Here is a 23,998-nt window from a genome sequence, read left to right as displayed (position 1 = left end):
CCGTTCCTGTTGTCCTTGCGAGCTAAAGGTTTATTCCCACTGGTCTCAGGATGAGCTTGGCTCCAGTAGCTCCTGACAGCTCATAAGTCATGCTCTAACAGGGTTCTCACTCTCACTGGCTCATCCGTGGTCTTGATTGTCCCTCAAAGTATGCTGGCCAATAGGGGGTTGCAGTTCCTCAGAATGGCTTGGAGTAGATCCATCTCTGAAATATTCTCCCTCCAGTGAAGACATAATGCATTGTACTGGAAGGTAAAATCCCTGATACTATGCTGAGGCCCTTGACTTCTGTTTTTTAGGTGTGTTTCTGCTTTGACTTAATAGTCTTCTGACAGGAAGGACAAGTGAAACCATGCCTTGAACCGGACCCAGGTCCTGTCTGTCTACTTCTATGTCTGCCACCAGACCTTGGCTGTGCCTGATAGCACAGAGGTGAGAGCAGCCAGCATCTACAGTTGCTCATGGGTCCTACAACCAGAAATTATTTGCAGAATTTTATATATTCTAAGGGATCTTTGCTCCTTGCTGTAGACTCCATGCCTGAGAAACTCTAGCTTAATAGGGGGCTTTAGTGGAACCATGGACAGGCTGTCACTGGTGGTGATTTTTTGGGGCTGTTGATGGTCTCCTGGGGTTTGCATTACAGGATTAGTTGGAAGGAAAGGAGTAGAGGCTAATGCAGTCAGGGTGCAGAACCACATTTCCCACTGTGTGTCCCCCTTTGTGAAAAAATCCAGAACAGACTTGCCTAACTCATGCATTGCCTTTCATTTCTGGTCAATTACCACCTTCAGCTTTTATTCTGTTTTTGTAGTTTTTAAGTTAGTCACTGCTCTATGGCTTGGATGCCCGGCTCCATCTTGACTTATGGTCCTCATGGCCTCTTGCAGTGCTGAGATATCTGTATAGAAGCTTGGAGTTTCTTGTATCTTGGCCTCCAGGTTTCTGAGTCTTTCCTCCATGGTTTGGAGATGCTCACATAACTGGAATGACTTGCTGTCCTCAGGAGGTTTTGGAGAATGAAGCATTAACTTGGGTAAATCCTCAGGGCCTGCAGAGATGGGCCCCCAGAAAGGAAGCCCTCATTCGGTAGAGCATGACACTTAATCTCAGAGAGATGTGTTCGGGCCCTACATTGGGCACCATTATGAAACTGCTAGCCTAGCGTCCACTCTTAAGACAGCTTCAAAGATTTTCATTGTACAAATCTGATTACACCTGTGTGTGAGTAAGAGAGAGAATCTGTGTGAAAGAGGGGCAGTGTGTGGTGAAATTGGGTGTGGTACCACAAGCAATGGTAGTTGTTAATTTCACAGATATATAAAAGGTTTTGATTTAATAAAGTATTCATAAGCACAGTTTAAGTGTTTGCATTAAAAGTTAATTAAGCTCTAATGTGTAAAGGAGATGTGTCTGTATCCATCAAATCAGACAAGAATGCAACTGTAACTGAGAGGAGAGACAGAGTGGCTGCAGTCACGGATTTCAAAATCTAAAGCTATATTTCAGGAAATCCTAAAATGGTGGAAACCTATAGCACTAATTTACTGACAAAGGATTTGTTCATTTAAAAAAGAAACACAGAAACTGAAATATCAAATATTGAGATGGAAATCTGAAAAATATAACAATGTATTTAAAATTAAAATTAGCACAGGATGATTTTTTTGGGAATAGCATGGTGGCTCTGCAGGTAATGCCACTGTCACAGCTCCTGGGTCCTGGGGTTGTGGGTTCAGGTCTCGCTCCGGGAGACTGACTGTGAGGAGTTTGGTGTGTTCCCCCTGGGTCTGCGTGGGTTTCTTTCAGGTGCTTCGTGTTTCCTTCCATGGTCCACAAACACACATTGGTAGGTGGATTGGTGACTCAAGTGTTTGTAGGTGTGAGTGTGAGAGTTAAAGCGTGAATTTGTGTCGCCCTGCAAAGAAAGGCGCCCACTCCATGGTGTGTTCTCACCTCGCAGCCAGTGATTCCACGTACGCTCTGGACCCCATGCTTATTTTAATTTTTAATCAATCACCAATCAATACAAATTTATTTATATAGTGCTTTTTACAACTGACGTTGTCACAAAGGTAACTTTACAGAATTGCTATCAGAAGAGAGATGTTGATCAGAAAGCCCCAAGTAAGCAGCCAAAGGTAACAGTGGTAAGGAAAAACTCCCTCAAGGTTGAAGGAAGAAACTTTGGAGGAACCAAGACTCTCAGGGGACCGTCCTCCTCTGATCAAACTAGTGATAGAAATGAATAGTATCAGCAGGAAAACAGTAAAGAGAAGGACTGGGTTTGGTTGAGTGCAGTAGAACAGCGTGTGTGAACATTTTCATTAGTGAAGTGACAGATCTGACTGTAACAGACTGGAAGGAGGAAAACCAGAAGGAACACAGACATTAGAGCATCCTCAGACAAAGACATCCATCCACTCCAACATCCTCAAATGAGAAATTTAGAGCACAGCACATCCGAGATTAACATGATTCCCCATGTCCCTGAGTTCTTCAAACAACAACCTTAAACTAGAAGAAGAGGTTAGTTGCCAAAAGCTGAACTGAACAAATTGGTTTTGAGCCTAGAATTAAACAGTGACTGTGTCTGTGTCCCAAACAGTAGCTGGAAGTTTGTTCCAGAGCTGAGAGGATTTTTAGGAGAAATCTTTCCTCCCACTGAAGTCTTATGAATTCTGGGGACTAGAAAGAGTCCGGGCCCCTGAGATCTGAGTAATCTTGGTGGTTCATAGTGTGTGATGAGGTCTCGCAGGTATTCAGGGGCAAAACCATGCAGGGCTTTAAACATTAATACAAGAATTCTCTATAATCAATAGAGAATTCAACTGATAAGACTGGACTGATTTGATCAAATGTTCTGATCTTAGTGAGCACTCTGGCTGCAGCATTTTGAATTAGCTGGAGTTACTGTTGCTGCTGGACATTAGTCCATTGCAATAATATTATCTCAACTTAATTAAAGCATATACTATTTTTCTGGCAGTGATACCACAAACTTAGTGCTTAGACAAGCTTATATTCTACAATACATTCACCTCCACACAGCTGAAGTTACTCTCCTTTTTGGAACAAGTTCCTCCACCACAGAGACCCACTGTGTTGCTGCTCCTGTGTCTTAATGACTCACATATGAACACACACTGTATTATGAGTAACTGTACTCATTACATTGTAACCACTCTAGGTTTCTTAACCTTAATTGGATGCATTTCCTCCTGCCATCCTCTGGGTGTCTGCAGTGAGGTTGCCTTGATGCATATAAAGGGGGAGCCAACCAGGAAGTAGGAGAATGACTAAAAGGGCACAGGCTCTCCATTTTGGTGATCCCTTGTTTGAGAAACTATGTTTATCTGCTCAATTAAGGGGCCCTTGTCCTGGACGGGCTTTATCATGACTGTTTCCTGAAGCTGTGTGTGGGAGGGAAAACTGACCCCTTAGGAGGAGTGTTTGTGTTCTTATTGTTGTGGACGGATGTGTGTTCTCAGATGGTGTATATGTGTGTGTGTGTGTGTGTGTGTGTATGTGTTTGTGTGTGTTAGAGCTCTGTGCTGACCCTGATCTTTGTTGCTGTGCTGCTTTAGGAGTGGATTTAGGGCTCTCTCTCCCTCACCTTGTTTACAGTGTTGTTTACAGTAATGTTATTGAATGTGGTGTAGAATAAAGCCCACACACAGCGCAGCGTGGTAAGGTGAGGGTGAAGGTGTGGTCTGACACAGCAGCTCTTACACATTCACCTCCCACGTGAGTAACAGCCTGAACAGTGCTCTGTTCTTTTCCCCGCAGTGAGCGGAAGTGGGCGGTGTAGGGCGCGGTGAGAGCAGAGTGAAAGTGAAAGTGAAAGAGTTGGAGTATGACAAAGACCTGAGGTGAGTAGGAGAGTCTCGATCTGTCAGAGGTTTAATTTTAGTAAAACGCTGAAAACAGAACAGGTTCTAATTCTGAATCTGACTCAGAGTCGCAGTCCGTCAGTTTCAGACTCTGTGTGAGGGACACCGTTAATGTATGCGTTTGTTTTCAAAACATGACGTGCGTCTTTCTCGTCCGTAAAGATTAGACTCTCTGTGAATAGGCCTTTACGGATATGTTAAAGTCAGAGCGCTGTTGTCATGGTTACAGAGCAGCTCCGTCCTGTTTTCAGTGGAACACAAGCTTAAAAACCATCAACACTCTGAAAAATAAACAGCGGCGGTTAAAGAAATAACTCTCCCAGATTTATTCTGGAGACCAGTGTTTCCATCTCCTCAGAGAGAAAAGTAGCTATTGGCTGTCGTAAGAATGGCAGTGACGTAATCATTTAATTTGCATAACGGTCACTTTTTGATCGACGCTGTAGAAGAGGGGAATAATGCCGTAGAGGGACAAGTGAGTAAACATCACACTAAAAATAGAAAAAAAAATATATATGTATATATGGCGGCAGGGTGGCGCAGCAGGTAGCGTCACACAGCTCCAGGGGCCTGAAGGTTGTGGGTTCAATTCCCGCTCCGGGTGACTGTCTGTGAGGAGTTGGTGTGTTCTCCCCGTGACCGCGTGGGTTTCCTCCGGGTGCTCCGTTTTCCTCACACAGTCCGAAAACACACGATGCAGGTGGATTGGCGACTCAAAAGTGTCGGTAGGTGTGAATGTGTGTGTGTGTCTGTGTTGCCCTGTGAAGGACTGGCGCCCCCTCCAGGGTGTATTCCCGCCTTGTGCCCAATAATTCCAGGTAGGCTCTGGACCCACCGTGACCCTGAATTGGATAAGGGTTACTGATAATGAATGAATGAACTTCACGTGGCAACATTTTTGGCCGTATTGCCCAGCTGTCTCTCACCCAGTTTGTTTTTGATGATCAACCATTTTTAGTCGTCGACAACAAGGAATTTATACGCCGCCTTGATGTGTTACAGCCCAAATACGAAATTTCCAGCCGTTATTGTATAACACAAATTTCCTAATCAAAGACGCACAACACTGTACAAATGCATATCCAGAGCTTATTTCTCATGTTACTAATTTATAGATAGATACTTTATTGATCCAAGAGGGAAATTAAAATTACTGTTGGTGTAATGTGGGAAAATGCTAAATAAAAATGGGCACTTCCAGAAATTACCAATAAAGAATTTAAATTAAACAAATGTTTTAATTAATAACTACAATATTACACAATGTTCCTGATTGCTTAATTCTAAGTAAGTATCGGTATCTGTAAGTACAAAAATACACATACTTGTACTCGTACTCTTGTTGGAACAACTGTTATTTATTCATTCCTACATAGAAGCAATGAGAAATTGTAATAGTGTTGGAAGCTAATGAGATTACATTGCTACTTCAGTGTAACTGATGTACTGTGAACTTGAAATGGTTTAAGGGGGGTGATATAACTGATGGTGGTGGGTAACGGCGGATGGTCCAAGGCTGTCAGCTGATGTGGACCAGTACACAGCAATCTTCCTTCAGTGGGTTGTCTTTTTTAGAAAAGAGTAAAGAAATGGATTTAGGTACGAGTGCACAGCGACCTGAAGAGACCCAGAGGCCCTGTGGCAGGGGGGTAAAAATACCACCTGCAGCGCCACTGATTAGAGTCTCTGTATCTAACAGGAAAAGTCAAATGATCACATCAGTGAAATGTTAATCTCTGTGCTGATAGTTGTCATTCTGCACGCTGTCTGCTGATACGGCCAAACACATTCTCTCACTCAGATGAAGTGATTTTTGTGACGTTTTTGTTTCTTTTTCAGTTTCCTGAAGAAACCCAAGTGTGCGTCCTGTGTAAGACAGTGTTTCAACGTCAGTAACCTCCCGGGGTTCCTCAGAAACACTAGATTCAGTCCAAACTGTACAATGGCGTGGTTTAAGTCATTTTTCAGCCCAACGTCTTCCAAAGGTGAGCTGTGATCTGGAGCTGAGAACAGAACAGTGTCCAACACCGAGCTCTGATCAACTCACTGTTTACAGCTCAGCTGCGTGTAAAAGACCCTCTGGTCACACACAGAGAACACACCTCTCTACATCACAACACACACTCACTCTTTATTTACTGAGATTATTTTAGATTTTATATTTTCCGACACGTTAACTGTACACAGCACAGTGGAGTAAGTTCTGCTGTATTTTATAATGAAGACAGTTCTGTTTTATTCTAATATCAGTGAAACTGTTACAGTTCATCATTCTCTCTTTTCTTTTTTTCCTCCACACCATCGCTCCTCTTCCTCCTCCTCCTCCTGCAGATGACCCGGTGAGTGATTTATTTGCTGCTCTCGTACCCTACACTACAACACTGGACACTTACAGGACTGACCACTGTTAAACCCCACTGACCCCAGAACAGGCTTTAGACCCTGACCACAGAAAACACTGGACTTCAGTTCTCTTTAAACAAACTGAACTGAATTCTACTGAAACAGAATAATCAGGATTTACTGACTGCGTTATTGTTTTTCAGAAAGTGGAACGTAAACGGCTGAAGGAAGAAGTGGAGCATCTGAAAAGAGGTGAGTGTGACGTCTCTGTTAACGTCCTCCTCTGTCTCCCACTGCTCTCTCCACTCATTTATCCCCAACTCTTTTACCTAGTCTGAGTTACTGACCCCTCCACCGTCAGCTACGACTCCCTCGTCACACCCTGCAGCGTTCACCCAGGATCCAGTCGAGCCGCTCAGACGAGTTTATTCCTTCATTTGTGGGAAAGGAAATGTAGTAAGATGAACGGTGGAGGGAGAATGACTAGTTTCTCGTGAGGAGAGAGGCTCTGTGAATGAATCATGTTCAGTTTCTCTCCTGTTCTGTATTTTCTGTTGTAGAGAAAGTTAAATTCTTCTGTGCTGTGGAGGGAAAGACACTGAACTCTCATCTGGAATTCATAACACATCTGAAAGAGGGTCCCTTCGATGTGGAGGAGGTGTTTAATGTGGAGCAGAGTGATTTTATTCTGTTCTTCTGCCCCATTGTGTCTCAAGCTGGAACTGATATTGAAGCAGCGCTGCAGAAGCTTCAGAGATTATCAGGTACTGAGTTCTGTGATCAGTCTGTTCTGCCTCTGAGCCACCAGGGGGCTCCACGAGGACTCAGTCACTAGTAAATGTTTGTGTGTCAACATGTTTCCTCCTGTAAGTCTGAATGGTGCTGATGTCCCCAGAGTGTGGACTTGGAGGAGGACAGCAGGGCACAGGGCTCCGTTTGGGACGGGACTTTATCTGATTAAACAACTTCTACACTTTAAACTGAGGACACTGCAGGGTCCCGACAAGAAGAGCTCACACTGCCCTCGTTTACCAACAACTGCCCTGCCTCCCTGCTTCTTTAGGAGAGATCTTACTCTAAAAAACCCTGTGTCTGTCACTAAATACCTGCTCATGTTCCAGCCCCAGTCCCTGAAACATCTGGAGCATCTGTTTATTTACCCTTTTATGCCACTGTCTTTATGTATTTGTGTGTTAAAGAGGATCTGTTTCTGCTCCAGATGATTTTAGCTGATTCTCTCCTGGTGTAAAGCTGTGCTGCTGATGAACATCTGTCTGTGTGTTTTATTCTTCGCTGTAGACACCAAGCCTGCAGTTTTTGTGGTGCTCCATCACACATTCGACCCCAACATCACTCTCCCAGAGAGCAGCAGAAGTGTAAACAGAGAGAACACACTCACTGTGGACTGTGTGTTCCATGAGGACAGAGGATTACTGCAGTGTCCCAGGAATCAGGACGCAGTGAAGACAGTCTCAGAGTGGATAAAACCTCTGGTATTTCACCCTTCAGTCAGATTTAACCTGTGAATTTGATTCAGAAACATATTCTCTCACACACCACAGCTGTTCTAGTCTTGAGTCACGCAGTGTTTCCTCATTAAATCTGTTCCTCTGGTTTCTCTTCAGGCTAAAAAACAGGACACAGCACAGCGGAGTAAGTTCTGCTGTATTTTATAATGTAGAAAGTTCTATTTTATTCTAATATCAGTGAAACTGTTACAGTTCATCATTCTCTCTTTTCTTTTCTTTCCTCCAGAACCCATTGCTCCTCCTCCTCCTCCTCCTCCTGCAGGTGGCCCAGTGAGTGATTTATCTGCTGCTCTCGTACCCTACACTACAACACTGGACACTTACAGGACTGACCACTGTTAAACCCCACTGACCTAGTGCTGGGTGGTGTGATCAAAAATTTGTATCATGTTAATTTTTCTAAAGATTCTGGTTGTTTCACTGTATATCACAGTATTTATTTAATTGTATTTATTTATTTTTTATTTTAAGAAAAGAAGCCATATCTAGCAGGTCATCAGTGCCAGGATTTGAGTACTTTTCATCCAAGTAGATGAGAATATAGTCTTCATGTTCTTGGTCAGTTGAGTGTCTCCCTCAATAAGAATGGTTCCATTGAAGAGATGGAGTACTGGTTTGAGGTATGTGATGCTAAAATAGCGTTCACTAGACAAAGCATTTGTGAATTCATGAAGTGGGCTCAACACCTTGTGTACTGCTTTCTGCACATCCATGTCTTGCCAACTGGGCACCAAGTGCCTTGTTTTCTTGTCAGCTTTCAACACCTGACTTATGGCTCTCTCTTGCTCAATCAGTCTTTGGATCATCTTTTGTCGCGATCCCCACCTAGTAGGGGTCTCAGGCCCAGTTCAGCCTGAGCCTGACCTCTTCCTTTTCCAGGAGTATGAGAAGGCACCAACTGCACGTTCTATGTGGGCATCTTTTACACTTTTCTCTGTAAAAACAATGTGTAGTACTTTTTTGCCATAACTTAAATATTATAGTCTACAAATTCAACTGTTTAAACAAAACTCCAACCATTTTTGAAAACATCACAGAATGTTAAATATTTATTACTTTTAGGTTATTAATAATATAATTACTTAAAATGAACAAATAGTTTTATTAATACAAATATTCATATTTACCTATGGCAAGGTGAAGCCTGTGTCCAAAATACTGGAGTCTTCTCTAATCATTCAGCTGGACTGCCTTCTGGATGTTTGTCCATCTCCCAGACCTTCAGATTCAAGGGCATCTCTCAAACGTTGTGCAATTAGTTCTCTCGTGTGTTCATCCGGGAAATATGACGCTTGCAAAAAAAAAGTGGTCGACTCTATGTAGTCTATGTAGTTTGCTTCTGTGTTGTTGGTGTAATGTGGAGATAGCAATTTTAATAATTCCTCTGAACCCATCTCTGTCGACTCCAAAATTACTCTAAATTCTAAGAAGACTATAGTTTAACCCACCTTGAAGGCCCCTGATTGGATGTTCTTTTAGACTAGAACCTCCCTTTGTACTGGCATCACATACAATTTCTAACACTTGACAAGACAAAGACTCATGTTGACTGAGTGTCCAAGATTTCTGAATCATGCTTTTGCAATTATTAAAGATTATATGTTACACAAAGTAATATTATTCAGACAAAACCATGTTTTATATAATTCTTAACCAAATAACACACAGAGTATGTGTTGAATTTGGTTCCTACATAAGTTCATAGAGAAAGGTTATTTTACACATGCAAATTAATTCCATCCATTTTAATTGTCTAACTGGAATTAATTTTACACAGTCATATTCATATGCAACTTCAGACTGTTTTAAACCAGTGGGAATTAAGGTTTAAATCCATGGTTTGAAAAGTTCTTGACTGAGCAGTTTTTTTAAGTTGATCCTTGGAGTGTCTCTGCCATCACCAAAATTCCTCTCTTGACCCTATGAGACCTTGGGTCATAAACCGGCCTGGAGTGGCCAAGAGTGTGGATTACAACACTCTCTGGGTGTTATCACAGATTCCAATCTGATTTGGGGAACTGGAGATTTCTCTGAAGCTGACCATCTAGATTCTAAGTTTTAAAGCCCCAAAAAGTCAAGATTCTTTTATTAGAAATTAATACAACATTCATCTGCCACTACATGTCATATGCAGTGCCTCACAAAAATGTGTCATCAAGCAATGTCTGACTCTTTGGCTTAACTCTTTCACTGGCACTATTGGTTGACAGTGGCGAGTACGACCACCGCAACTGCAAACCTTCTTCTTTTGCCAACTCATGTTTTCTGATGAGGTGATGGAGTAAGTTGCTAGCGTTACCACCAGCGGCAAGAACAGCGGATCAACAGACTTTACAATAAAACTTCCAAACTGCAGACACAGCTCCTCTCTTGGGCACAAGATCTTCTCTTTCATCTCTAGTCTCACTTTCTTTATCCTCCATCTCTGTTTTCTGTTCTTTAATCTACCAGAGTGACAGAGCCTCTCCCAGCTGTTAGCTAATAAACTTGTTATGCTACCTGGCTACTTAGCGAGCTGTACCCGCAATGAAGGAATCTGCAACGCTTCTAGCAGCAAACAATATTATATAATTTGCTGCGTGTCGAAGTGTTACAGCTGTTTTTTTCAGCTATGCTATGGTATGGTGGTATATGAAAAATTCCTGAGGGGAAATTAAAACAGGTAAACCAGATGAACCAGTATAACACCCAGCACTACCCAGAACAAGCTTTAGACCCTGACCACAGAAAACACTGGACTTCAGTTCTCTTTAAACAAACTGAACTGAATTCTACTGAAACAGAATAATCAGGATTTACTGACTGCGTTATTGTTTTTCAGAAAGTGGAACGTAAACGGCTGAAGAGAGAAGTGGAGCGTCTGAAAAGAGGTGAGTGTGACGTCTCTGTTAACGTCCTCCTCTGTCTCCCACTGCTCTCTCCACTCATTTATCCCCAACTCTTTTACCCAGTCTGAGTTACTGACCCCTCCACCGTCAGCTACGACTCCCCCGTCACACCCTGCAGCGTTCACCCAGGATCCAGTCGAGCCGCTCAGACGAGTTTATTCCTTCATTTGTGGGAAAGGAAATGTAGTAAAATGAAAGGTGGAGGGAGAATGACTAGTTTCTCGTGAGGAGCGAGGCTCTGTGAATGAATCATGTTCAGTTTCTCTCCTGTTCTGTTTTTTCTGTTGTAGAGAAAGTTAAATTCTTCTGTGCTGTGGAAGGAAAGACGCTGAACTCTGATCTGGAATTCATAAAACATCTGAAAGAGGGTCCCTTCGATGTGGAGCAGGTGTCTAAATTGGAAGAGTGTGATTTCATTGTGTTCTTCTGCCCCATTGTGTCTCGAGCTGGAACTGATGTTAAAGCCGCGCTGCAGAAGCTTCAGAGATTATCAGGTACTGAGTTCTGTGATCAGTCTGTTCAGCCGAGGACTCAGTCACTAGTGAATGTTTTTGTTGCCAACATGTTTCCTCCTGTAAGTGTAAACATCCCCAGCACTACAGCCCTCCTAAAACAGGTCTCATGACGTCCATGCACGATGTTCCAACACTTTGCTCACCCAAACACCTTGTTCACTCACTTTGAAACATGCAGCTCTTGTTCCCTTGTCACTGACGCTAACTGATACATTTGCTATGATTGGCTGGAAAGTCATCTGCCATGTGGGCATACCTAGGCTTGCCGAACCCTGCATAGCACATTTTAGTATAATTTTTATTTGACAAATGTTGGGAGGTGGAATCATGTTTCAGCAAATGTGGGTGTGTTGAAACACCCACGGTTTGCTACACCCCTGATGTTGGTCCAATTACCATATATCCTGATGGTGTCATATTTATTAGAAGTGGGATGTTAGTCCGATTACCATATATCCTAGTCATGTCAGATATATTGGAAGTGGGATGTTGGTCTAGGCGTGGCACGGTGGCACAGCAGATAGTGTTGCAGTCAGACAGCTCCAGGCACCCTGTTACTGTTGACAGTCTGTGAAGAGTGTGGTGTGTTCTCCCTGTGTCTGTCTGTGAGGAGTGTGGTGTGTTCTCCCTGTGTCTGCGTGGGTTTCCTATGGGTGACTGTCTGTGAGGAGTGTGGTGTGTTCTCCCTGTGTCTGTCTGTGAGGAGTGTTGTGTTCTCTCTGTGTCTGCGTGGGTTTCCTCTGGGTGACTGTCTGTGAGGAGTGTGGTGTGTTCTCCCTGTGTCTGCGTGGGTTTCCTACAGGTGACTGTCTGTGAGGAGTGTGGTGTGTTCTCCCTGTGTCTGCGTGGGTTTCCTCTGGGTGCTCAGATTTCCTCCCACGCTCCAAAAACACACGTTGGTAGGTGGATTGGTGACTCCATTGGGGTGTGTGTGTGTGTGTGTGTTTGTGTGTGTGTTTCCCTGTGAAGGACTGGCGCACCCTCCAGTCTGTGTTCCTGCCTTGTTCCCAATGATTCCGGGTAGGCTTCAGACCCACCTCCGCCCTGAACTGAAAAAGCAGTTACAGACAATGAATGAATGAGTGTTGGTCCAGTTACCATACATACTGTGTCAAACATATTAGATAGGTAAGGTAGAATATGTGGTAATTGGAGATCATCCCACTTGCAGTATATTTGACATGGCTGGAGTATGTGGTAATTAGACACTACCATTTTCAATATATTTGTAGTCAAATTTATTTGAATTGGGATGGCGTCTAATCACCACATATTCAGTCTAGTTCAAATATATTACAAGTGGGATGTCCAAAATTAAGTCTAGGTACTTTTTTGGAAAACAATATTTTTATGCTAAAAATCCCATTTAGGTCCATGCCCCCTGATCTCATACCTGTCTTTAGAGTTGTAAAAGTCCACTGTCCAAACCTATGTTTTTGTGACTGGACTATATTGGAAGTGGGTTGGTCACATCTCAGCTTTGGAACATCATAGGAGGATTTTACAAGTGCGAGTCTCCCTTACTCAGGGTGTAAGTTTGGAGAAGATTGGAGAAAGTCACCCAAATTTCACCCAAAAATTCTCAAAGCCATAGTGGAGACTCAGACTTAGACAATGCTGGTCTTACTTTAGAGATATCTCACTCCAAAACAAAGGCCTGATGATCCCACTTCCTATATATTCCTGTAAAAAAATATATGGGTTTTGGACAGTGGAATTTTACAACTCTAATCAGGGGACATGGGATGCATGGATATATATATATATATATATATATATATATATATAATTTTTTTTTTTTTTTTTGCATAAATGTTATCCCAAAGAGTACCCAGATTTTGCCCATCCAACTGGTAACATATTTGAACTAGACTGAATATGTGGTTATTGGATACCATCCCACATAAATGACCTTCTTGGACAAGTGTCCAGTTGCAGTATACTAAGTGCAATTCAAAAATATTGGGAGTGGGATGAAAAGAAACATCAGCAAAATAATTAAGTGTAATGATTTTGATTGATAGTATATGGACATTGGGATATATATATGCTCCAAATGGGATATCATATTTCTAGGTTAAAAAAACGTGTAAACATACATATTAAATGACATAGCACATGGGAACGCCATGATGGATATATGATGATTTTATGCTCCTTTTGGAAGTTTGGACCGCCCACATGGTGGGGGATGGACTTTAGAGCGGTCAAAGGAAAACCATCCCACTTGCAATTTATATATGACACCACTGAGTGTATTGGAAATAGGATGGTGAAGCCGTTGTTTATTAAGACTGCACTCGAGCCCTATAAACTGTACCCAGATCAGTGGGCTTTGACATGCTGATGGTCTGGATAGAGTGAGAGTGTCCCAAAACCTGTATATTAACGAGGAAATAATTAGGAAACGGTAAGTATAGCCTTAAATGGCTATTGGAGTCCCAATTCAGAATACAACCTGAATGCACATCTGTGTTATATGGCAATACATGTTAATGGGTTTAGTCCATGAACCATATACTGGTACTTATCAAATCAAAGTTTATTTGTCACATACATAGTTATACATGATACAACTTGCAGTGAAGTACTTTGATGACTGTCTGCACATGTTAGACAAATACAAGTGTAAAGGAAATTAGAAATAAAATAAAAAAAATATATAAAGACATTTTCAAAATAATAGATATAGTACAAAACTATAGCTAAGAAGAATAAAGTTAAAACTGTATGAAATATAAAGAGTATAAAACGTGAGCAGTGTGTAAACGTACTGATGGGAACTAATGTGTATAATGTGCATCTGAATGGGCAGTGCATTTCAGTGACGAGTGAAAGTCTGTGCAGCAGAAGCAGTCAACAGTCCTGTGTGTGGTGTAAATTGAGAGCAGGATAGAGTCTGGGTTTAGACCTGGTTCAGAGTCTAAATAGCCGTTGGAAAGAATCTCCTCCTCGTCCTCTCGTGTTTGTTGAGTGAAAGCGCTTTCCTGAGGGCAACACAGTGGATAGTTTATTGTTAGGATGACTGAGGTCCTTCACGATCTTCTTGGCTTTGGACCAGCACCACTTCTTACATATGGTCTTGAGGTCAGGAAGCTGTTCTGTTGGGTACTGTTTCTGAGGATGCTCTTGATAGTGTACGAGTAGAAGTTCTGCAGCACCTTGGAGGGCAGTCTGAAGTCCCTCAGGCATTGGAGGCGGAAGAGATGCTGACGACCCTTTTTTGCCAGGTGGTTGATGTGGCATGTCTAGGATTGCAAAGGGGTGGAAATATTCTGATAAATTTCCAGTAAATTGCTGGTAACTTTTTCCATGGGAATTTTTTGGAAATATGAGTATTAATTCTTGGTTAGTATGATATTACTGGTTGGGCAGCACAGTGGTGCAGCAAAGTAGGGTCACAATCACACCAGGGACCTGAAGGTTGTGGGTTTAAGTCCCACTCTGGGTGAATGTCTGTGAGGAGTGTGGTGGTTTCCGCCGAAACACACATTGATAGGTGGATTTGCGACTCAAAAAGTGTCTGTAGGTGTGTCCGTAGGATTACAGACAATGAATGAATGAATTAATAATTCTTGGTTACAGAAACCCATTGAGGAAAAAATATAGGTAGTTAGCCTATGCTAGCCTTGGTAAGCTAACCTGCTAGCCTTTGTAAATTAGTCTCTTAAATTAAATTGCCCATTGAGCGTTTCTGATTCAGCAGAGAGTAAGCAACTGTGAGATTACACCTTGATTTAATAGTTGCTTAAACATTCCAATGCTATTACTGTCAATAGAAATATTAACATCATCAAAACTTACCTGACTTTAGCTAGTGCTCTGCTCCAAAGTAGGTGAGTGTCAGATTTCTAGAAATCATCTGGGCCTATGCTGTACATGTGATGGAGGAATAAACAGTGCAGGGGTGTTGTCTGAGTAGCCCTTTAGTGTGTAATGTGCCTGGAGGAGCAGCTATGTTATTCAGATGTTTTGGTTTCATTTCTAATTTTTTTAGCCAAGAATATGCCTCAGTATATTTTTTACCAACTATATGTTAGTTTCTCACATTTAGCTTTGAATGTTCGCATTGTATTCCCATTATTTCCCAATAATTTCCATGTTAATTTCCCAATTTTGCAACTCTAGGCATAACAATGACAGGTCTCGTGAGATTCCAAGGTACCTGAAACTGTCCACTTTTTCTCTTTTACTGGAGAAACACCAGAGTGTTTGGTCCAGAGACGTCCCGGAGCGGTCGTTCACAAATGCAGCTCACAGTAGGATATTTATGCCACTGTCTTTATGTATTTGTGTGTTAAAGAGGATCTGTTTCTGCTCCAGATGATTTTAACTGATTCTATCCTGGTGTAAAGCTGTGCTGCTGATGAACATCTGTCTGTGTGTTTTATTCTTCGCTGTAGACACCAAGCCTGTGGTTCTCGTGGTGCTCCATTACACAATTGACCCCAACATCACTCTTCCAGACAGCAGCAGAAGTGTAAACAGAGAGAACACACTCACTGTGGACTGTGTGTTCTCTGAGGACAGAGGATTACTGCAGTGTCCCAGGAATCAGGACGCAGTGAAGAAAGTCTTAAAGGAGATAAAACCTCTGGTATTTCACCCTTCAGTCAGATTTAACCTGTGAATTTGATTCAGAAACATATTCTCTCACACACCACAGCTGTTCTAGTCTTGAGTCACGCAGTGTTTCCTCATTAAATCTGTTCCTCTGGTTTCTCTTCAGGCTAAAAAACAGGACACAGCACAGCGGAGTAAGTTGTGCTGTATTTTATAATGAAGACAGTTCTGTTTTATTCTAATATCAGTGAAACTGTTACAGTTCATCATTCTCTCTTTTCTTTTCTTTCCTCCAGAACCCATCGCTCCTCCTCCTCCTCCTCCTGCAGATGACCCGGTGAGTGATTTATCTGCTGCTCTCGTACCCTACACTCCAACACTGGACACTTACAGGACTGACCACTGTTAAACCCCACTGACCCCAGAACAGGCTTTAGACCCTGACCACAGAAAACACTGGACTTCAGTTCTCTTTAAACAAACTGAACTGAATTCTACTGAAACAGAATAATCAGGATTTACTGACTGCGTTATTGTTTTTCAGAAAGTGGAACGTAAACACCTGGAGGAAGAAGTGGAGCGACTGAAAAGAGGTGAGTGTGACGTCTCTGTTAACGTCCTCCTCTGTCTCCCACTGCTCTCTCCACTCATTTATCCCCAACTCTTTTACCCAGTCTGAGTTAGTGACCTCTCCACCGTCAGCTACGACTCCCCCGTCACACCCTGCAGTGGGGCACTGTACAGTGACGACTGTGAGGGTCCAGAGCGGGGGGTTAGGAGTGGACAGGTGAATCAGATCAGATCCTAAACTGACCTCCACACCTGATTCTGTTCTTATTTTACAGAGATCAGACGCCTGACAGAGGAAAAGAGGAAGGAAAGGAAAGCAGCTGAGGAAATGTTAGATGCACTGAAGAAGGGAGGTGAGTAATTCTTTTCCTGAAGAGATTTAAAGTGTTTATCAGATTAAAACATGAATCGTATCGGTATAAATCTTCAGAATCAAACTCTCAGTTGTTTAAAGACGTGATGAAACCCTGAGGTCCATCGTCTCCCTGTAATTCCTCAGTTCCTCATCAGTAACCCTTATGTCCAGTGATCAGACCCTCCCCCGGCTGCAGCTGGACCTGTCTCACTGCTGTTTCTGTCTCTCAGCTGTTTCCAGATGTAGCTCCTGGAACAATCCAGCGTTCAGGTTCATCCAGAAAAACAAACCAGTTTATTTAGTGTGTGTTTAACTTTCCACAGTGGATCAGCGTCAGACACCATCACAAACACAACGACGTACACAGAGACCCCCAGAAGAACACTGAATAAACCTGTGTGTGTTTCCTCTTTAGAGAGAAGCTTTGTCTTTGAGCTGAAACCAGTGCAGAGTGAAGACCCTGAGGAAGGGACTAGAGCAGGTGGAGAGAGCGCTCCGAGCGGAGAGGAGGAGACACACACCGGAGAATCTACATCCTCTCAGCAGGGAACCGGAGAACCGGAGGAAGTGCAGGGATTAACTGAGAGAGAACCACTTTCTGAATCTGAAAGAAAAGAACTGGAGGAAGGTCATGAGTCAGGACCAAGAGCAGATCAGATTAAGATCATCCTCAAAGAAATAAGTCAGGAATTATGTGTTTCTCAATCTACACTACAGACAATGCTGGAAAAAAAGACAGGAATAAAGGGTAAGAGGGAGGGACAGAAGGCAGAGGAGGGTAAGAGGGATGGACAGAAGTTGGAGGAGGGTAAGAGGGATGGACAGAAATTGGAGGAGGGTAAGAGGGAGGAACAGAAGGTGGAGGAGGGTAAGAGGGATGGACAGAAGGTGGAGGAGGGTAAGAGGGAAGGACAGAAGGTGGAGGAGGGTAAGAGGGATGGACAGAAGGTGGAGGAGGGTAAGAGGGAAGGACAGAAGGTGGAGGAGGGTAAGAAGGGGGGACAGAAAGTGGAGGAGGGTAAGAGGGACGGACAGAAGGTGGAGGAGGGTAAGAGGAACGGACAGAAGGTGGAGGAGGGTAAGAGGGATGGACAGAAGGTGGAGGAGGGTAAGAGGGAGGAACAGAAGGTGGAGGAGGGTAAGAGGGAAGGACAGAAGGTGGAGGAGGGTAAGAGGGAAGAACAGAAGGTGGATGAGGGTAAGAAGGGGGGACAGAAAGTGGAGGAGGGTAAGAGGGACGGACAGAAGGTGGAGGAGGGTAAGAGGGACGGACAGAAGGTGGAGGAGTGTAAGAGGGAGGAACAGAAGGTGGAGGAGGGTAAGAGGGATGGACAGAATGTGGAGGAGGGTAAGAAGGAAGAACAGAAGGCAGAGGAGGGTAAGAGGGAGGGACAGAAGGCAGAGGAGGGTAAAAGGGAGGGACAGAAGGTGGAGGAGGGTAAGAAGGGGGGACAGAAAGTGGAGGAGGGTAAGAGGGACGGACAGAAGGTGGAGGAGGGTAAGAGGGACGGACAGAAGGTGGAGGAGGGTAAGAGGGATGGACAGAAGGTGGAGGAGGGTAAGAGGGATGGGCAGAAGGTGGAGGAGGGTAAGAGGGATGGACAGAATGTGGAGGAGGGTAAGAAGTAAGAACAGAAGGCAGAGGAGGGAAAGAGGGAGGGTCAGAAGGCAGAGGAGGGTAAGAGAGAGGGACAGAAGGTGGAGGAGGGTAAGAGGGAAGAACAGAAGGGGGAGGAGGGTAAGAGGGAAATGTTCTGGTTTTAGTGAGGACCCTAGCTACATCATTTTGAATTAGCTGGAGTTACTGTTTCTGCTTGGAGCATCCTGACTGTAGCCCTTTGCAATAATCTAATCTTGATTTAATAAAAGCATGTACTAATTTTTCTGACAGTGATACAGCATTTCTTCAACAGGCTTCTATTCTAGTTCCTCCACCACAGAAACCCACCATGCTGCTGCTGTGTCTAAATGACTCACATATGAACGCTTTATTATGAGTAACTGCACAATGCCATTACATAAACACGTCAGAACGTCTCTGTTATCACTGTATGTGTATTTTATCATGTTAAAACGTATAAAGATATTATTCTGAAGGATACGATATGACACAGCCCTAACAGCAACTCAAACTGTAGGATGATGCTGTGTTTACTGAATGTGTTTATCGTTTAACTTATTTTTCGAATTTTCCTGTGGACTGTTACTTGGTGTTTGATCTTTGTAAATACATAAACACGCCTGTGTTTTATCTCTGTGTTTCTCCCTCAGACTCGGGCCGCTCGGCTGTGGTCACTCTCGGTCCACTGACGAGTCCACAGTAAACTTTATCCCCACAATAAAGAGTTAAACTGACCCCTCTGGAGGAGTGTTTGTGTGTTCTTATTGTTTTGGATGGATATGTGGTTTTAGACGGTGTGTGTGTGTGTGTGTGTGTGTGTGTGTGTGTGTGAGAGAGAGAGAGAGCTCTGTGCTGACCCTGATCTTTGTTGCTGTGCTGCTTTAGGAGTGGATTTGGGGCTCTCTCTCCCTCACTGCACCTTGTTTACAGTGTTGTTTACAGTAATGTTCTTGAATGTGGTGTAGAATAAAGCCCACACACAGCGCAGCGTGGTAAAGTGAAGTGTAAACACAGGAGTAAATGAGCTGCAGCCTGTACCTGTGCAGCCTGGAGGTGAAAGTGAGTCTGACACAGTGAAAGTGAAAGAGTTGGAGGATGAGGAGGAAGTGCTAAGGTGAGTAACGGTGTCTATTGATCTCTGTGAAATGTGAAGACCCAGTAATTTATGTTGATTAGACGCTTCAGAATCAGAAACATTGTGGGGTACGGTTCTGGGAATGTTCTGCAGGTTCATAGATCATTGTGAAGTGTTGATCTCTGTATCAATTGATGGATCAGGTTGTGTTTTGTGGTCATTCTTCACTCTGATACGACCAAAGATTCTCAATCAGATGAAGTGACTGTTGAGATGTATCTGTTTCCTCCTCAGTTTCCTGAAGAAACCCCAACGTGCGTCGCGTGTAAAACAGTGTTTCAACATCAGCAACCTCCCAGAGTTCCTCAAAAACACCACAGACCTGGTCTGGACTGTACAATGGAGAAGAGATCCTTGTGGCAGAGAGTTATCAACACAGTTTCTCTCAGAGGTGAGCTGTGACTGTGACCTGTCTGACACTGATCTGGAGCTGAGAACAGAACAGTGTCCAACACCGAGCTCTGATCAACTCACTGTTTACAGCTCAGCTGTGTGTAAAAGACCCTCTGGTCACACACAGAGAACACACCGCTCTACATCACAACACACACTCACTCTTTATTTACTGAGATTATTTGAGATTTTATATTTTCTGACACATTAACAGGACACAGCACAGTGGAGTAAGTTCTGCTGTATTTTATAATGAAGACAGTTCTGTTTTATTCTAATATCAGTGAAACTGTTACAGTTCATCATTCTCTCTTTTCTTTTCTTTCCTCCACACCATCGCTCCTCCTCCTCCTCCTCCTCCTGCAGATGACCTGGTGAGTGATTTATCTGCTGCTCTCGTACCCTACACTCCAACATTTACATTTACATTTATGCATTTGGCAGACGCTTTTATCCAAAGCGACTTACAAAAGAGGAGCTAACATTCGAACTACAGTACAAATTATGCAAAATACCTTACATTAAGTGCAGTATGCCAGGAAGTAATAAGTGCATTATTAAGAAAGACATTCAGTGCAAAAGATACTCTCGGAAGAGCTGGGTTTTCAATGATTTCTTGAATGCAGAGAGGGTTTCTGTTGCTCTGATAGTGCTTGGAAGCTCGTTCCACCAGCGTGGTACCAGAGATGAGAATAGCCTCAACTGACCTGTACGGGGGGTTGGTCGTGTTAGTAGGCGCTCCTTTGAGGAACGGAGAGGGCGGGCGCTAATGTATGGTTTTAAGAGTCTATTGAGGTAGATGGGAGCAGAACCAGTGAATACTCTGAAGGCCATCATTAGTGATTTGAATTTGATGCGAGCAGCTAAGGGTAGCCAATGCAGCTCAACTAATAGGGGCGTGACATGTGCTCTTTTTGGTTGGTTGAAGACCAGGCGTGCTGCCGCATTCTGGATCATCTGTAGCGGTCTCACAGCACAGGCCGGAAGACCTGTCAGGAGGGCGTTGCAATAGTCTAGACGGGAGATTACTAACGTCTGAACGAGGAGCTGTGTTGTATGTTGAGTTAGGTATGGCCTAATCTTCCTTATGTTGAATAGGGAGAAGCGGCACGATCGAGCTACAGCGGTAACATGATCTGCGAAGGTCAGCTGGTCGTCAACCATGACACCTAGGTTTCTTACAACCTTGGTGGGAGACACTGATAGGGACCCTAGCTTGATGCTGATGTTGTGGAGAATAGCTTGCTTGGCTGGGAGGACCAGTAGTTCAGTTTTGGATAAATTCAATTGGAGGTGATGTTCCTTCATCCATGTAGATATGTCAGAGAGACAGTCAGAGATTCGAGTTGCCACTGAAGTGTCTCCTGGAGGAAAGGATAAATAGAGCTGTGTGTCATCTGCATAGCAGTGATAGGAGAAGCCGTGCGAATGTATGATTGGGCCTAGAGAGGTAGTGTACAAGGCAAAGAGGAGGGGTCCCAGCACCGAGCCTTGGGGCACACCTGTGGTGAGGTGGTGTCGCGCTGATGTTTGTCCAAGCCATGACACACTGAAGGATCGTCCAGTGAGATAAGACTCAAACCAGGAGAGTGCATTGTTCTTGAAGCCCATGTCAGTGAGTTTGTTTAGTAAGATGTGGTGGTTGACCGTATCAAACGCTGCTGATAGGTCGAGCAGAATGAACACTGGACACTTACAGGACTGACCACTGTTAAACCCCACTGACCCCAGAACAGGCTTTAGACCCTGACCACAGAAAACACTGGACTTCAGTTCTCTTTAAACAAACTGAACTGAATTCTACTGAAACAGAATAATCAGGATTTACTGACTGCGTTATTGTTTTTCAGAAAGTGGAACGTAAACAGCTGAAGGAAGAAGTGGAGCGTCTGAAAAGAGGTGAGTGTGACGTCTCTCTTAACGTCCTCCTCTGTCTCCCACTGCTCTCTCCACTCATTTATCCCCAACTCTTTTACCCAGTCTGAGTTACTGACCCCTCCACCGTCAGCTACGACTCCCCCGTCACACCCTGCAGTGGGGCACTGTACAGTGACGACTGTGAGGGTCCAGAGCGGGGGGTTAGGAGTGGACAGGTGAATCAGATCAGATCCTAAACTGACCTCCACACCTGATTCTGTTCTTATTCTGTTCTTAAAGGAAAAGAGGAAGGAAAGTAAAGCAGCTGAGGAAATGTTAGTTGCACTGAAGAAGGGAGGTGAGTAATTCTTTTCCTGAAGAGATTTAAAGTGTTTATCAGATTAAAACATTAATCGTATCGGTATAAATCTTCAGAATCAAACTCTCAGTTGTTTAAAGACGTGATGAAACCCTGAGGTCCATCGTCTCCCTGTAATTCCTCAGTTCCTCATCAGTAACCCTTATGTCCAGTGATCAGACCCTCCCCCGGCTGCAGCTGGACCTGTCTCACTGCTGTTTCTGTCTCTCAGCTGTTTCCAGATGTAGCTCCTGGAACAATCCAGCGTTCAGGTTCATCCAGAAAAACAAACCAGTTTATTTAGTGTGTGTTTAACTTTCCACAGTGGATCAGCGTCAGACACCATCACAAACACAACCATGTACACAGAGACCCACAGAAGAACACTGAATAAACCTGTGTGTGTTTCCTCTTTAGAGAGAAGCGTTGTCTTTGAGCTGAAACCAGTGCAGAGTGAAGACCCTGAGGAAGGGACTAGAGCAGGTGGAGAGAGCGCTCCGGGCGGAGAGGAGGAGACACACACCGGAGAATCTACATCCTCTCAGCAGGGAACCGGAGAACCAGAGGAAGTGCAGGGATTAACCGAGAGAGAACCACTTTCTGAATCTGAAAGAAAAGAACTGGAGGAAGTGCAGGGATTAACTGAGAGAGAACCACTTCCTGAATCTGAAAGAACATTAGGACCAAGAGCAGATCAGATTAAGATCATCCTCAAAGAACTACATCAGGAATTATGTGTTTCTCAGTCTACAGGCAATGCTGGAATAAAGGGTAAGAGGGAGGGACAGAAGGTAGAGGAGGGTAAGAGGGACGGACACAGCCGATCCAGACGGACAGAACATCCAGAGTAATGTCTGTAAATGAAGAACTGACCCCAGGGCCCTGACCAATTAACCCCCTCCTCATAGATCTGTCCGTTATGCCTTTATTCTGCTCTGAGGAGAAACAGTGAACAGTCCGCACCGTTACAGTGGTGATAGTAAATTTAACAGCTGCGTGACTTAGCACTCAGAGACCTTTTAAAAGACCAGCAACCTTTAAACCAACGGCCAGAAATGCCACAAAATTTCAACCGTTATACTCAGCTTTCCCCTATGGAGCTAGAAGAAGCCACTAGGGCTGAATCATGGAATCCAAAACCCGCTCCATCTCGCTAGCTTAGAGAACCCTATGGAGCCTATCTATATAGCTATTTTCCTATTCCGTTTCTTTTTCATTGCCTCTTTCAGTTGCATTTAAACAGTAATTATGTGACATGTTTTATTTTCTGAAGACACTTGGCTACTCAAATATGTAATCATTTGAGGTTTACATGCTGACCGATAATTCATATTTTCTTGAAATTGGTCATGTTTTGACCAAAATTTTACCAAGTGCCTTCTTTTTTTTTTCTTTTGCATATTTCTCAATTTACAGCCTTAAAATTATATTCCCACCTCAAATATCTTTGCACAGATTGTTAGTGTGAGGTGTCTGTTGGTTGAAAACATAAGCATTTTAATGCTAATTTATTAAATGGCGTATTACTGAGACAAGATAAATTTGTAGCATCAGACGGACTTATTTTTCTTGATATTCTAAGCTCTGGGATGTATGACTGATAAAGCTCTGACAGTCACAGCAGGCCCAGACTTTCAGGAATTTAGTTCAGGGCAAATATGTACAATATCCCAACAAATAAAAATTGTTTTGGTACTTTGGCAGTTTTCTCAGCTGCTGATAAAAATAACAATTGTTATTATTATTATTATAATCTTTTAAAAATATGGTGAAATAATACTTTATTATTTAGAATACACGCAATGAAGAATTATTTAAGCTTTTTAGTTTATATTTGGTGATCTAATGCAATATTTGATGTGAAACCTACAAAAACTTGAAGAAATATGTTTTTGCTGATGACTCATGTGAGTCAAAACGAAACTGAAAATAAACACTGTCGTTCTTGTCCTGAGCAAAGTCCTTATGATTATTGTAT

General features: G+C 43.3%; 1 protein-coding gene across 1 annotated transcript; it reads left to right on the top strand.

Moving 5' to 3' along the window:
• Window positions 1-6,111: 6,111 nt before the first annotated feature.
• On the top strand, window positions 6,112-22,871 carry LOC136675993 (neurofilament medium polypeptide-like). The gene is made up of 18 exons (XM_066652839.1): window positions 6,112-6,120; window positions 6,440-6,488; window positions 6,797-7,000; window positions 7,536-7,729; window positions 7,862-7,889; window positions 7,992-8,035; window positions 10,587-10,635; window positions 10,944-11,147; window positions 15,572-15,765; window positions 15,898-15,925; window positions 16,028-16,068; window positions 16,276-16,324; window positions 16,577-16,654; window positions 17,072-17,554; window positions 17,807-18,281; window positions 18,928-18,976; window positions 21,656-21,704; window positions 22,438-22,871. Exons 1-18 carry the CDS (start codon window positions 6,112-6,114, stop codon window positions 22,869-22,871), a joined length of 2,661 nt encoding a protein of 886 aa, XP_066508936.1.
• Window positions 22,872-23,998: the final 1,127 nt, after the last annotated feature.

The sequence above is a fragment of the Hoplias malabaricus genome, chromosome 2 (assembly GCF_029633855.1).
Source record: "Hoplias malabaricus isolate fHopMal1 chromosome 2, fHopMal1.hap1, whole genome shotgun sequence".
In the NCBI taxonomy this organism is placed as follows: Eukaryota; Metazoa; Chordata; class Actinopteri; order Characiformes; family Erythrinidae; genus Hoplias; species Hoplias malabaricus.
Note: the sequence above shows the minus strand (reverse complement) of the source record. Positions and strands in the feature narration are given on the sequence as shown.

Excerpts from the sequence above, each read along its gene's own strand:
- LOC136675993 (XM_066652839.1), top strand. Across the intron at positions 7,890-7,991 it reads ACAGGACACAGCACAGCGGA|AACCCATTGCTCCTCCTCCT; the intron begins GTAAGTTCTGCT and ends TCTTTCCTCCAG. Across the intron at positions 8,036-10,586 it reads CTCCTCCTGCAGGTGGCCCA|AAAGTGGAACGTAAACGGCT; the intron begins GTGAGTGATTTA and ends ATTGTTTTTCAG.